Genomic DNA, 14,432 nt, shown 5'->3' on the forward strand with positions numbered 1-14,432 from the left:
CTATGAATCCCAAATGACCATCAGTGGGTAAGCTTATGCTTTCCTACTGATGGTATAACCTTGAACCTCTTACTTACCAGCAAAGTGGGTTTCCATTGTATTGGAGCATGCTTTGGTTTGGGTTGATAGTAGTGAAACCATGATTTGTTAAATGTCCTTTGCAGGAAGTCCTTGTGCACATAAGAAATACACAACTGCAAGCTGTTTGACAGTTGTACACTCCTTGAGAACAGTCACCATTTAAGACTGCTGAAAACAGCTACAAAACATGCATATGTGTCTACTTGTACTGTCATCTTCCTTGACTGTGCTGCTATGTAGTGATGCATACTGAAAACCATTCACTTCTGATACATTTGTTCTCTTTTATTTGTAACTTACTGACATTCACTCTTAAACTAGGATGATGATGATGAGATATATAAACTTATTGCTAGTAGGGATCTTACTAAAAGTCAGTTTGATAAATAGCCTAGCCTATTATATAAAACAGTCAGGGGATAGCTAGAATATTTACACAGCATATATTAATAGTTAAAAATATACCATAGGCTTACAACCTTTTGGGGAAGTAGGTGTAAAGGTGAGGAGTCATGTATAAAAATATTTAATGCAATATATGTTGCATAAAGTAACAAATCTATTCATCTTGCAGAATAATCTCAGGTCTTATAAATATTTGCTTTGGCAGCCAATATTTTATCTGCTTTGCTCCCAACAGGTTGTAGATTCAAATTTCATTGTGGCTGGGATGCAAATGTCTTAAGACAGATTTCTAATGCCTGGTATAACATCTACACCCTGCTCACTCAGCTAGGTTACATCAACACTGTATAGAAGGCAAATACTGCTCAATTTTGCTTATGATCTTGTCTTAGATACTGGTGATTTTGTGACCTATATTTCTTTTGCAGATGTTTTCAACCCAGCCACTGGGGAGGGCAAATTAGTCTTCTCGGTGCCGGTCCCAAGCCCGGATAAATGGGGAGGGTTGGCGCCAGGAAGGGCATCTGGCCAAAAAAAAAAAAAAAACATGTCAAAACCAAGGATGAAATGTTGAATAACAGAGAAAGGACCACGGCTAGGGCGTACCCCGTAAGCGACGCGCAGTTCTGTCGCCCGAGGACGGGTTCGGCTAAAGAAGCGAGTCCAACAGAAAGAGAGTGTGTGTAAAGTACGAATCGGGTCGCTGAATGTGGGTACGATGAATGAGAAGAGCAGGGAGATAGTGGACATGATGAGAAGAAGGAAGCTGAAGATCTGGAAGGGCAATAAAGCAAAGGAGCTGGCGGAGGGATATAAACAAAGCGATGTGAATGAGAAGGGAAGAAACGGAGTTGGAATTATCATCAATAAGGAGCTGAAGGGTGGAGTCTGCGAGGTGTGCCGGAAGAATGATCGGATTATGAGCGTTAAGCTTGAGATGGGAGGAAGTGTGGCTACACCCCACAAGTAGGTTATGATGAGGAGGAGAAAGAGACATCCTGGAGAGAACTTGACCAAGTAGTAATGGGAATCCCTGATGGTGAGAGAGTGATCATCGGAGCAGATCTGAATGGGCATGTAGGAAGGCGACGAAGCAGTGAAGAAAGGGTACATGGGGGGTTGGAGTAATGGTGAAAGAAATGAAGAAGGCAAAAGAATCATAGAATATGCTGTGGCCTTCGATCTGGCTATAGCTAACACGTGGTTCAAGAAGAGAGTTGGGCATCTGATAACCTATAAGAGCAGGGATAGAATGAGTCAGATTGACTATATTATGTGCCGTAGGAAATATCTAAGGAGGTGAAAAACTGTAAAGTGATTAATGGAGAAAGTGTAGCAGCACAGCACAGGTTGGTTGTGGTAGACTGTGATATAAAAGGGGAAAAGAAGAATAGACGGATGTGGTGGATACAGAGGAGAATAAAGTGGTGGAAATTGGAAGAGGAAGGCCCAAGGAATAAGTTTAAAGAAAAGGTATTGAAAGAAATGAGATTACCAGAGGATGTGGAAGAATGGTGGGACGTTAATAGTCAGAATATTAGAAAAATTGGAGAAGAGGTGCTTGGTATAACATCAGGAAAGGGACCGGCTGAGGATAAGGAGGCATGGTGGTGGAATGAGGAGGTGCAGTTGGAGATCAAGGAAAAGAAAGAGGCAAAGAAAAAATGGGACATGACTGGAACTAGAGCCGACAAGGAGGCATATAGATTAGCGAAGAAAAATGCAAAGAGAGCTGTTGCAAGGGCGAAAGTGAGGGCAGTTGATGAGGTTTATGAAGAACTGGAGAGAAATGATGGTGAAGCTCAGTTGTTGAGAATAGCAAAAGCAAGAGATAAGGCCTCGAAAGACATAACATCAGTCAAGCAGATAAAGGATGCCTCAGGAGTAGTATTACAAGAGGAGGACAAAATCAGAGGAAGATGGAAAGAATATTTCTGTAAACTACTAAATGAGGAGAATCCGAGAGAGAGAGGTGTGAGGATGGAGAGGCAAATGAGAGACCGGTGCAAGACATAAGTAGAGAGGAAGTGGATTGGGTACTGAGGAAAATGAAGAATGGAAAGGCTGTGGGGGCAGACCAGATACCAGGGGAAGTGTGGAAAAGTTTGGGCAGTGAGGGCGTGGATATGTTATGGGATCTGATGAGGAAAATAGTCCAACAGGAAAAGATACCAGAGGAACGGAGGAAAAGTATTCTCGTCCCAATCTACAAAGGAAGAGGAGATGTTCAAGACTGTGGCAACTATAGAGGGATCAAGCTGATGTCACACACATTGAAGATATGGGAAAGAGTAATTGAAGGGAGGATACGGCAGGAAACGAAAATTGGTGAGGAGCAGTTTGGATTTATGCCAGGAAGAGGGACAACGGATGCGATATTTGCACTAAGGCGATTGATGGAGAAATATAGAGAGATGCAAGTGGAGCTGCACATGGTGTTTATAGACCTGGAAAAGCATATGACAGAGTGCCCAGGCAGGAGGTATGGAGGGTTATGAGGAAGAAGGGGGTGTTGGAGAAGTGCGTGAGGATGGTGAAGGAGATGTATGAGGGAACAGAAACTCAGATCAGGTCTAGTGTTGGCATGATAGAAGGGTTCCCCATTATCGTAGGGCTACACCAAGGGTCAGTTCTGAGCCCCTACCTCTTTGACCTGGTCATGGATGTACTAGTGGAGGATCTCAAGAAGGAGGCACCATGGAGCATGCTGTTTGCCGACGACATTGTTCTATGCAAATTATCCCGAGAGAAGCTTGAAAATACCCTGGAAGAGTGGAGAAAGGTATTGGAGGAGAGAGGCATGAAAATTAACCGGGAGAAGACTGAATATATGTCAACGGGGAGTAACAAGGATATGATCATACGACTTCAGGGTGAAAGGCTAATTTCAGGGAAGAAATTCAAGTACCTTGGGTCAGTCGTCGAGAGGAACAGTGACCTGGATGAGGAAATACAGCACCGAATAACATGCGGCTGGATGAACTGGAGGAAGATGAGCGGGGTCCTGTGCAACAAGAGAGTGAGTTGTAAGAGGAAAGGAAGGCTGTATAAGATGGTGGTGAGGCCAGCGATACTTCATGGTGCGGAGACGTGGCCTATAACAAAGGCACAGGAGAGGAAGATGGAGGTAGCGGAGATGCGGATGTTGAGATGGATGAGTGGTGTGACAAAGGACAGGATAAGGAATGACTACATCAGAGGGACGGTTAAGGTGGGACCAATTGACAAGAAAGTAGGCTGAGGTGGTTCAGACATGTAGAGAAGAAGGGTGAGGAGTATGTTGGTAAACGAGTGGAGTATATGGAGTTGGAGGGAAGGAGGAAAAGAGGCAGGCCCAAGCTCAGGTGGAGGGATGGATAAGGTGACAGAGGATCTTAGGGAGAAAGGATGGAGTCCGAAGGATGCCCTGGACCGGAGAACTTGGAAGAGGAAGGTTAAAGGTCGGTGCGCCGACCTCGTTTAACATGGGATAAGGCATAGTGAAAGAAGAAGATTTCTTTTGCAGATGTGAAAAGAAATTTTTTAATTACTCCCTCATATTACAAAAATTACATCTCTCTCTCTCACAGTTACAATTGTTTAATAAAGAATTTATTATTGCAGGAGCTTTGGTTTTACCCTATGTTAAGCAAATAAAGGAAAACATTACAAGTATATCACATTTGAAAAGAGGTTTGGAAACATGTTATAAACAATTCAAAATGCTATAAATTAATTCCTAAATATTACTGTACATTTTATTTTGAAATTTTAAGTTTCTTATTCAACAAAGTAAACACCCAAATAGAATTAAATTAAGAACAAGACAAATTTGAATATAAAATTGGATTGATCAATCTCTAAGTTTCAAATCAACCTAGTTATCATTTTGAACATTTCTATTATGAAAACCATACCTGAACTAGTGGTACTGAGAATGGTCTGGGCATGCAAAAGATCCAATCCACTGAAATTGAGGGCCTTTCCATTCTTCTTGGCTTTCATTGGACTCTTCTTAGGTCTTCCAGGTCCACGCCTTCTATCAATTTTCTGATTGCGTTGCTTTTTAGCCAATTTTCGAGTTGGACGTGGTCTTTTACTTATAGGTTCTAGGCAAAAGAAGAAAAATGAAGGAAAAGAAATTAAATAATAGAAAAAAATATTGTGCAAAACTAAATTTTCAATCTGTACATAGAGAACAGCATAACTGTTCAGAGTTCTGTGGTAGAATAATCCCATCAATGGGTAATGGTATATAAATAAAGTACGTAATAAATAATTAATTTAATAAAGACTTGTAAAGTTACAAAACATTAACTGAAACTGCATACTTTAATCAAAAATATATTTTTGCTTATAATCACTTATAAGATCTACCAAATAAAGTCCTGCCTTTCTCACAAAAAGGATCTGAATTTACCATTTTCTTACATCTGATAATACACAAATGAAACAGGATCAGATCTCTTCCTGAACTGACATAAATGCATTACATCAAAAACTTCTCCACTATGAAACACAGTGCTAATTTCTATTATATCTTGAGCAGAAAGCTATCAGGCACCCTTATGAAATGGGATGAAACACACAAGTCTCCAGCAGACAAAAGCATGCCACCTTCGTATGTGGCTATCTAACCAACATTTAGCTGAAAATACCTTAAAAGTTCTTTGCATTCTAGGCAATATTTAAAACCAGGTATTTCCAGTTAAAAGACATTGTTATTATCAACTGAGCTAAGGAGACTCATTGCTATTATCCTTGTGTCCTTTTTTGTAAATTTTCCCAAAGTATTTCCATATTCCTGGGAGTAACTTTTTTTACTGAAAAAAAAAGTGCTTTAAAAAAATTTATGTAATTGCATTATTTCATTTAAAATAATGAATTTAAAATTACAATTACCATTTTCTTCATTGCTGTCCTGACCACTACTGTTAAGTAAGCCTAATTTTGATTTGTTGTTACACCAATCTGACCATGCTTTTCTAGTTGTTGGCCCATATACTGAAATTTCTTCCTTGAAATCTTTTGAGTCATTTGAGGAATCATTACTTAAATTAATAAGTGTTGAGGTTTTGCTTTTTCTTGCTCTTGAATTAGTTGCTTCTTCCTCCTAGTGTGTAAAAGAAATAAAACAAGACAAGTTCTTCACTCAAGAAGTCTAAAAATACTGGATGAAACACCAGTAAAATAACGTATATCTAGTAAAAATTCTATTATGGTTTGCGATATCTTATTTGAACATTTTTAAAGTTTTATCTCATGATAACTAAGACAATGTACTGTTCATTCAAATTTTACTGTTCTATGCAATCTTGCAACTTAGTCTTTATTTATATCCTTAATGTATTAAATCAGTTATAAGGTACATGAAAACAGTGATTACTCTGGATAGCAGAGTTGTTTGAATTTCAAGCTTAAGAAAATTTAAGTTTTGACTATGCTTTAAACAATCCAGACAAACAAAAAAAAAAGATGAATAAATAAATAAAAAAAATAATAAAATAAAGTGCTGAGGGTGTTAGATCTTCAAATGGCACTTAATATGAAAAATAATACATAAAACCATTATGTATTATTTTTCATATACACACAAAAAAAGGTCATAATTTAATACAATTCATAAAGATCATGTGGATAGATTTTTGTGCATTATTATAACAATGTTTTCTGTTATTAAATTTAAAATAAAAGAAAGTCCTATTAAACATTAATAGAAAAGAGTGTATGCTAAGCAGAGAACATTCTTTATTTTACAAATTCTGTAGTGAATTGGCTTATCTGTGGCTTTGATATTGACGCAGCCTCCAACGTTTTGTAATAAATTTAGATAGATAGGTACTGGAATGTAGGAATATAATGTTGGCAGCAACATTCTCCCAAAATGTTGCTGCCAACTTTTGTACTGAAACTGAAAAGAGACGATTTGATCTAGTCCTGAATGGTCAACCCAGTTTATTTGACAGTATCTTTCAAATTAAGTTTTGGGAACTGTATAGGCCAGTCCATCCTGAAAAACAATGCTGTCACAAAACCATTCAGAAAAAAACCCTTGCATTATGGTTTGGGTGCACTGATATGCTGGTAAAAGTACAGTCAAAGTACTGTCATAATGTCCCAGGTACAGAGTTGTGAAGGATGCAAAGGTAGGCCTTGGTTTTAGCTACAACCAATGAGTTAAAATAGGAACTGTGGGGACCCCCCCACCTTTTTTTTGTGACAATCAACTCTTGCCAAAAAAAGCTGCACAACACTATCACAGTCAAAAAATGCACTCTGATAATGACTTTTTCCCCTCACACATATAACCACTTAGGACTTGTGTCGTGTGAGATTCATCTGTTCACAGGAATTTTTCACTGCTTTTCTCTCTGCCCCACAATAGCACTTTTTTATATACAGGCCAAATGACTAGCATTCCTGCTAATGTAGGGCTTATGGATGGTAGCATGTTCCCTGAAATTGAGGGTAAGGGATTCCTGCAAATAATGCATGTACTAATTGGATACTAGTAACTTCTGGTATCAATAAAGAGCTTCTGCCTCATGCACTGTTCAGATGCTAAAATTGCTTACTTCAGGATTTGAGTTTCTGTTGGTCAATTCTGGGTCTGACACAATAAATGCCTTGGAAACCACCTTCACACTGCAGGAAATGCTAATAAAATGCAGTGGATTGATTCCTAGGATGCATTCATGACTTATTTTTCACGGTATTAACAACACCACAAACACTTTTATCAACAAAGATGTTTTATTAACGCTTATATTTTGCTGATTTTCAACTCAGCATCATCAGAGCACAACACACTTGTAAACGCGACAGTGAGTGAGTGAAACAATATAACTGCAAAAGACAAAAGATCTAGAGTCCTATTTTTTGGTGCCCTCTAACGAAAAAAAAAAAAAAAAAACAGCAGTTATCTTAGGATAACTGCTGTTTTTCTTAGGATAACTGTCTCCCAAATTTTTGGCAAATTAATGCAACCATATTTGTTAAGGTTGGGAGAATTCTTCAAAGCCATTGCTGACTCAAAAAATAACCTTTCAGATCTATAATGACTCCTAAATAGCACATTCGTTTTCCTCCATTTAATGCTGTGTGAAGGAGTGTCCAAAGCGTGGTCTGCAAGTCCCAACTTGCCATAGTAATAGTAGCGAATGTATCTTTCATGTTCTTCCAGGCGGATGTTCACTGATCTTCCTGTTTGCCCATAATAGGCCAAGTCACAGTCACACGGAACTTCATACACTCCTGGGTGTGCTAAAGGATGAAGTTTATCCTTAGGCAAGCGGATCAGAGTTGCCAGCTTGACATAAGGTTTGAAAGTGGTGCGAAGGCCATGTTTCAACAATACTTTGGCTATCTTTTCCGATGTACTTCTGATATAGGGAATAGAAATGGTCATGTTGTATTCTTGTGTATTAGGGGAGGGCAGAGTAATGGGCCTATGTAGTATTTTATCTATTTTGTAGGGATTGTAGCCATTGGCTAAGAACGTATGGCGCAGGTATTGGAGTTCAGTGGTCAGAGCTGTATCATTAGAACAAATGGCTCTGGCTCTGTGTGTAAGTGTTTTTAAAATGCCGTACTGTTGGACTGGATACATAGGCCCATTACTCTGCCCTCCCCTAATACACAAGAATACAACATGACCATTTCTATTCCCTATATCAGAAGTATATCAGAAAAGATAGCCAAAGTATTGTTGAAACATGGCCTTCGCACCACTTTCAAACCTTATGTCAAGCTGGCAACTCTGATCCGCTTGCCTAAGGATAAACTTCACCCTTTAGCACACCCAGGAGTGTATGAAGTTCTGTGTGATTGTGACTTGGCCTATTATGGGCAAGTCGCAAACACGAATGTATCTTTCACGTACAAACACGAATGTATCTTTCATGTTCATCCGCCTGGAAGAACATGAAAGATACATTCGCTACTATTACTATGGCAAGTCGGGACTGGCAGACCACGCTTTGGACACTCCTTCATGCAGGATTAGATGGAGGAAAACAAATGTGCTATTAGGAGTCGTTATAGATCTGAAAGATTATTTTTTGAGTCAGCAATGGCTTTGAAGAATTCTCCCAACCTTAACAAATATGGTTGCATTAATTTGCCAAAAATTTGGGAGACGGTTATCCTAAGAAAAACTCCTGGATAACTGTGTTTTTTTTTTTTTTCGTTAGAGGGCGCCAAAAAATAGGACTTTAGATCTTTTGTCTTTTGTAATTATATTGTTTCACTCACTCACTGTTGCGTTTACAAGTGTGTTGTGCTCTGATGATGCTGAGTTGAAAATCGGTGAAATATAAGCGTTAATAAAACATCTTTGTTGATAAGTGTTTGTGGTGTTGTTAATACTGTGAAAAATAAGTCATGAATAACCTCAACACCTGAGCTTATCTGTTAGATCCTAGGATGCATTTTTAATGCACATATAGAGAAGAACAAACCAGCATGGCACCCCACAATCATTTTTTTCTCAAACTCAGAAACTCTCATCACCGCATACCACACAGTACCGGTACATAGTGTTAGCTACATACCATTACATAAGCATTTACATATAACAGCAGCAGGATATGCATGTGGTTTGGCAGGAATGACAAATCATTTTTTGAGGCACAATTTTTAATTTAGCTTATAATTTCTAGGAATGCATTAATCATATCAGTGAAGAGTCACTTCTAATAATTTGCAGAATGTTCTGCCTTTATTGGCAATATGACATAATTTCACTAACAACTATTTTTTTCTGGTTTCAATAAACAGACTGAAGAAATTGCACATATACAGGCTCTCAAGTGCAATCTGCCAAACTTTAGGGATCAATGGATAGAAGCAAATTAATTTATATCAACATGTACACTATCTAATCTAAAATATGTAGACACCCCTTCATTGTAGTGGATATGGCTATATACATCACAACATGGCTAATAAAGATATAAAAGAAAGCACAGCCTTGCAATCTTGATAGACAAATAATGACATCAAGAAATTTCTGCCATTTCAGCTGTGAAGCAGAAATGCCTAGGAGCAACGACAGCATAATGACCTGGCAGGCCACATAAAATCATAATGCAGGACTGCTGAGTGTTGAAGTGCAAGGAAAAAACATGCCTGTCCACAGCTGAAACACTCACTACCAAGTTCTGAAATCATCTGCAAGCAACACTAGAACAACAACTATTAAGTGTCAAGTGAAGTGACAAATCATGGTTCACCACCTGCCAGTCTAGTGGATGAGTCTGAGTTTGGCAGATGCCAGCCAAATGTGTTGTGTCAATTGTGAAGTTTGGTGGGGGTTGTTTTTACATAGTTCCAATGACAGCAAATATTAAAGCAGTGGCCTATAATGACATTCTTTGAAGTTCAGTGAAGGTTCATTCCTGTATCAATATAATGCCTCCATCGACAAAGTGAGGTCTGTGTGGGACAATTCGTGAAATGGGTATTGAAGAACTTGAGTGGTCTGCACAGAGTCCTGATCTCAACCCCATTGAACACCTATGGAATGATCTGGAATGTCAGCTGCAAGCCAGGCCAAATCGCATGACATCATTGACCAACTACAGTGATGCTCTGCTGGAAGAATGGAAGGAAATCATCACAGTAACATACCAAAATCTGGTGGAAAACCTTCCCAGAAAAGTGGGGCAAACTGCTGACTAACACCATATATCAATGACTTTCACATTAGTATTTAAGCTGGGATGAGAGGTATCCAGATATTTTTGAACAGATAGTGTATGTAAATCCCAGAGAGGAGAGAAAATATAGTTACCCACATTGTTTTAAAACTGAATAAGAAACTCAAAGATCGGAATCAAAGAGTTTCATGCCGAATATAGTAACTATAAACGTATCGGCGACTACTAGCGATAAGTTAAAGCACGTAGTTCAAGTACGTAGTACAAACTAGGGCAACTCGTTGCAAAGGGAGAAAGTTCTGATCGCTATTCTTAGTATTTTCCATAATGTAAACCCATCTCATAGGAGATGTATGATGTTATACATTATGGTGAGAGGTTACTACACAGACTGGTTTCGATCTTTATTGAGATCTCATCAGTGAGTAGCTAGACCAAAGTATAATACTAAGGGTATAGCAGAGTATATAAGTTATTATATACTCTGCTATACGAGTTGTCAAAAAGGTGCACCCATAAATTATTTAAAGTAAAGAGCCAATAGGTTTCATTTCAACGATGTAAAACATAATTTAAATTAAGGGGATATTAAATCCCACATTGTTTTAAAACCGAATAAGAAACTCAAAGATCGGAATCAAAGAGTTTCATGCCGAATATAGTAACTATAAACGTATCGGTGACTACTAGCATAAGCTAAAGCACATAGATCAAGTAGGTAGTACAAACTAGGGCAACTCGTTGCAAAGGTGGATAAAGTTCTGATCACTATTCTTAGTATTTTCCATAATGGAAAACCCATCTCATAGGAGATGTATGATGTTATACATTATGGTGGGAGGTCACTACCCAGACCGGTTTCGATCTTTATTGAGATCTCATCAGTAAGTAGCTAGACCAAAGTATAATACTAAGGGTATAGCGAAAAGAACTTATATACTCTGCTATATGAGTTGTCAAAAGCTACTCACTGATGAGATCTCAATAAAGATCGAAACTGGTCTGGGTAGTGACCTCCCACCATAATGTATAACTTCATACATCTCCTATGAGATGGGTTCTACATTATGGAAAATACTAAGAATAGCGATCAGAACTTTCTCCACCTCTGCAACGAGTTGCCCTAGTTCGTACTATGTACTTTAGCTTACGCTAGTAGTCGCCGATACGTTTATAGTTGCTATATTCGGCACAAAACTCTTTGATTCCGATCTTTGAGTTTCTTATTCGGTTTTAAAACAATGTGGGATAATATCCCCTTAATTTAAATAATGTTTTACATCACCGAAATGAAGCCTATTGGCCCTTTACTTTAAATATAGTCATTTCATAATTTAACTGCTAGTAATGCAGCAAAACTATCCAAATGCATGTATCATTATCTAATTATATAGTAGTTCTTGCAAGCATTCTCAGGGCTTGTAGATAAGTCAATCCAATAATACTCAGTGTTCCTGGGTGTCATTCAATTTGCTCTGTTTAATTGTGAACTTTTATAGAAATGATGCCAGCCAGGCTAGTTGGCCAAGTAGATAATGTTTATCACTCCTGTGGGTTTGAATCCTGCTCCGGGCATGGATATTTGTGAATCTCTATGATGAATTTCATCAATGCGAAGTCATTATCTCATTTATTGGAGATAATGAATGTGTCAAGTAAAAATTCTGCATTTGGTCTCTAGAACTAGGTTTCAGGCTTATCTTATCCTTATCTCCCTACAATGCCTATATACTATAGGTTTACAACTTTTTATGAATACTTATACTTTCAAGAAGTATGCTGATATTCACTTCATTTATATATGTTTGGTAAATAGTAATACAAGAACTGCTGCTAAAGAATGCTAATGTCAATTTACTGACTGCACCATCTTGAATCAATGTGCTCAAACCGCTGTGGGAAACTGGATCATTTAGTGTTTAATCTGAATGCCACAATAATCAGCAAGTTCAAAATAATGTGCTCTGGGTAATAAAAATGAGGAAGCCTGGAATATGTACTCACCACATACCTGCATGCAATGAAGTTGCTTAAAAAAGACCGAAGATTTAAATGGAATTTATATTCAAACCATTTGCAGTACAGCAACTTGTAGTGAAGGATTATCAGCCATGAGTTTGTCATTGTTTTGGATGTTGGTAAATCTTCTTGTGTGCTGACATGCTTTATTCACCAAAGAATCAGTGAATAATATTTATAACAGGGAATAACAGACAGGTGAAAATTCTCAAACAGCTGAAAAGTATTTCCAAATCTGCAACCACAAAGTGCTTTTTTTGTTGCTGAGCTGCCAGTGTAATAATGCAACAGTATGCACAATTATGGCTTGGTTGGAATCTTCTTCTTAATAGTAGGTCTCACTTCTGTCTTTGAGGTTTTTTCTCCCCTCTCTTTTGTAATTGGTGCTTTTAAGGAATGATCATTTGTAAAACTTTCATATTTTAAATTACAAGCTAGGTACACTTCATTTATTTTATAAACATGTAATGATTATGATTGGAATAAGCTGAAGATTATTGCAAAATGTTTCAATGCTAGGAAATTAATCATAGTTTCATTTAAATACAAACCTTTGGTCTTGGATTTTTCATTCTTTGAAAGTAATGTTCCAGCTGTATAAAAAAAAAAAATTAAAATAATTAAATAAATAAATTTTATAAAATATTGGCATTCACCAAATATCAGGGTTGCCTTGTTCTAAAACATCTTACAGTAAATGGCTAGGAAGGTTTAAACTAAAGAAACACATCTACATTATAATAATTTCCTCAAGATTCTTTTAGGTATAACTAAAGAAACTGAAGAAATAAAATACATCACAATAGTCAACCTACTATGCATAAAAGGTAAAGAGCCCATGTAACCTTATCTTTAGTTCTCTTCTTGTTTACCTTGAAAATTTCAATTTCTTGTAATAGAATTTGTGTAAATAATTAAAACAATAGTAGCATCAAATTTTAAATCAGAAGTATACTTTATTTATTTTTATTAATATTCAGATGTAAGGAGATCTAATCTTAGATGGCATGGTCACTTAAACAAAATCAGAGATTAGCAAAATGCTACACAAAAAATAGGAGAGGGGCAACATAGAGGGTGATGCAGTCATAGGAGCATTAGAAGATGAAAATATAACAGTCAATTAAATCATAACCTTGATAAATAACAGAATACAGCTGTAATCAGAAACAAGTCAGAGAACTTAATTTATACTGTCAATATTATTTGGAAAAAACCCCATGAAAGGTATAAACTAAATTTACGAGGACAGGTTGAATAAGTTCAAAGCAAGATATGATAGATGATGCACAAATGTTGGATAGTGCTTGCCTGGATAGAGATATTTAGGGCCTCCCTTGATGAGTCTAAGGACTCAATGGATTAGCAGATAATAATAATAATAATAATAATAATAATAATAAACCAAAAATAATGCAAAGTGCACTTTATGATTAAAGAATATTTATAACACGTGCACTAATTTTTTTTTTATAAACAGATAAATCAGTTGTCAAAGAAAATGATTAAAAATGGAGAGAGAGAGAGAGAGAGAGAGAGAGAGAGAGAGAGGATTAAGGGTAACAATTCCAGACAATGACAGCCATTTTACAATGGGTTCATGCCAGGATAAAAGTAACATGATTTGCTCTACAAGACAGGAACAAATTATGAAATCACTTCCATTTGGCAGCATGACATATTTTTAATTCATTAAATTAAAAAAAAAATATTCATTTCTCATAAAACAACTCCCCAAGAAGGCTGAGATAAGGCAAAAACTTGTAAACTTTGCTATTTCGTAAGTGATCTACCAACTGACACTTCATATTTTTAAACCTTATGATATAGAAATGTGGGTTGAAATTTCTTTATTGTAAGATCCATAAAACTAAATTTCTGTATAAACATTAATATAATGAGAAGCATTTAATATAAAAATTAATGTTCTCTCCATAGAGGAAGTTCAATAATGCATGAATGTTCCACAAGAGCAAAATTACTTGCTGAATTACCTAAACTGGCATCTTGATAACTTACAAATCAGCTAAAAAGTATCAACAATCCTGCAATCATCCTATAGTTATCACTGATAACTGTAGGATGATTGCAGGATTCTAAAGTAATTTACTATAGCAAACTTATATCCACTATAACACACTATTCCTGTGGCTACCAATAAGTTTGCTACAGCTGAGAATTGTTGGCCTCAGGAATAGTGTGTTATAGTGGATATAAGTTTGCTATAGTAAATTACTTTAGAATCTTGCGATCATCCTACAGTTATCACTGATAACTGTAGGATGATTG

General features: G+C 36.9%; 1 protein-coding gene across 2 annotated transcripts in view; it reads right to left on the minus strand.

The window, feature by feature from the left end:
• Positions 1-14,432, minus strand: part of gpp (DOT1 like histone lysine methyltransferase grappa) — a 282,498-nt gene that overhangs the window by 50,741 nt on the left and 217,325 nt on the right. For both annotated transcript variants that reach the window (XM_090409770.1, XM_090409771.1), the window contains 3 exons: positions 12,695-12,736; positions 5,368-5,578; positions 4,383-4,574 (listed from right to left, as the gene is read on the minus strand). In XM_090409770.1, the coding sequence (XP_090265896.1) occupies positions 4,383-4,574; positions 5,368-5,578; positions 12,695-12,736 (445 nt within the window). The remainder of the gene's footprint in view (positions 1-4,382; positions 4,575-5,367; positions 5,579-12,694; positions 12,737-14,432) is intronic.

This window comes from Typopeltis vanoorti, chromosome 20, assembly GCF_054136105.1.
Source record: "Typopeltis vanoorti isolate ZY-2024b chromosome 20, IOZ_Tvanoo_1.0, whole genome shotgun sequence".
Lineage (NCBI taxonomy): Eukaryota > Metazoa > Arthropoda > Arachnida > Uropygi > Thelyphonidae > Typopeltis > Typopeltis vanoorti.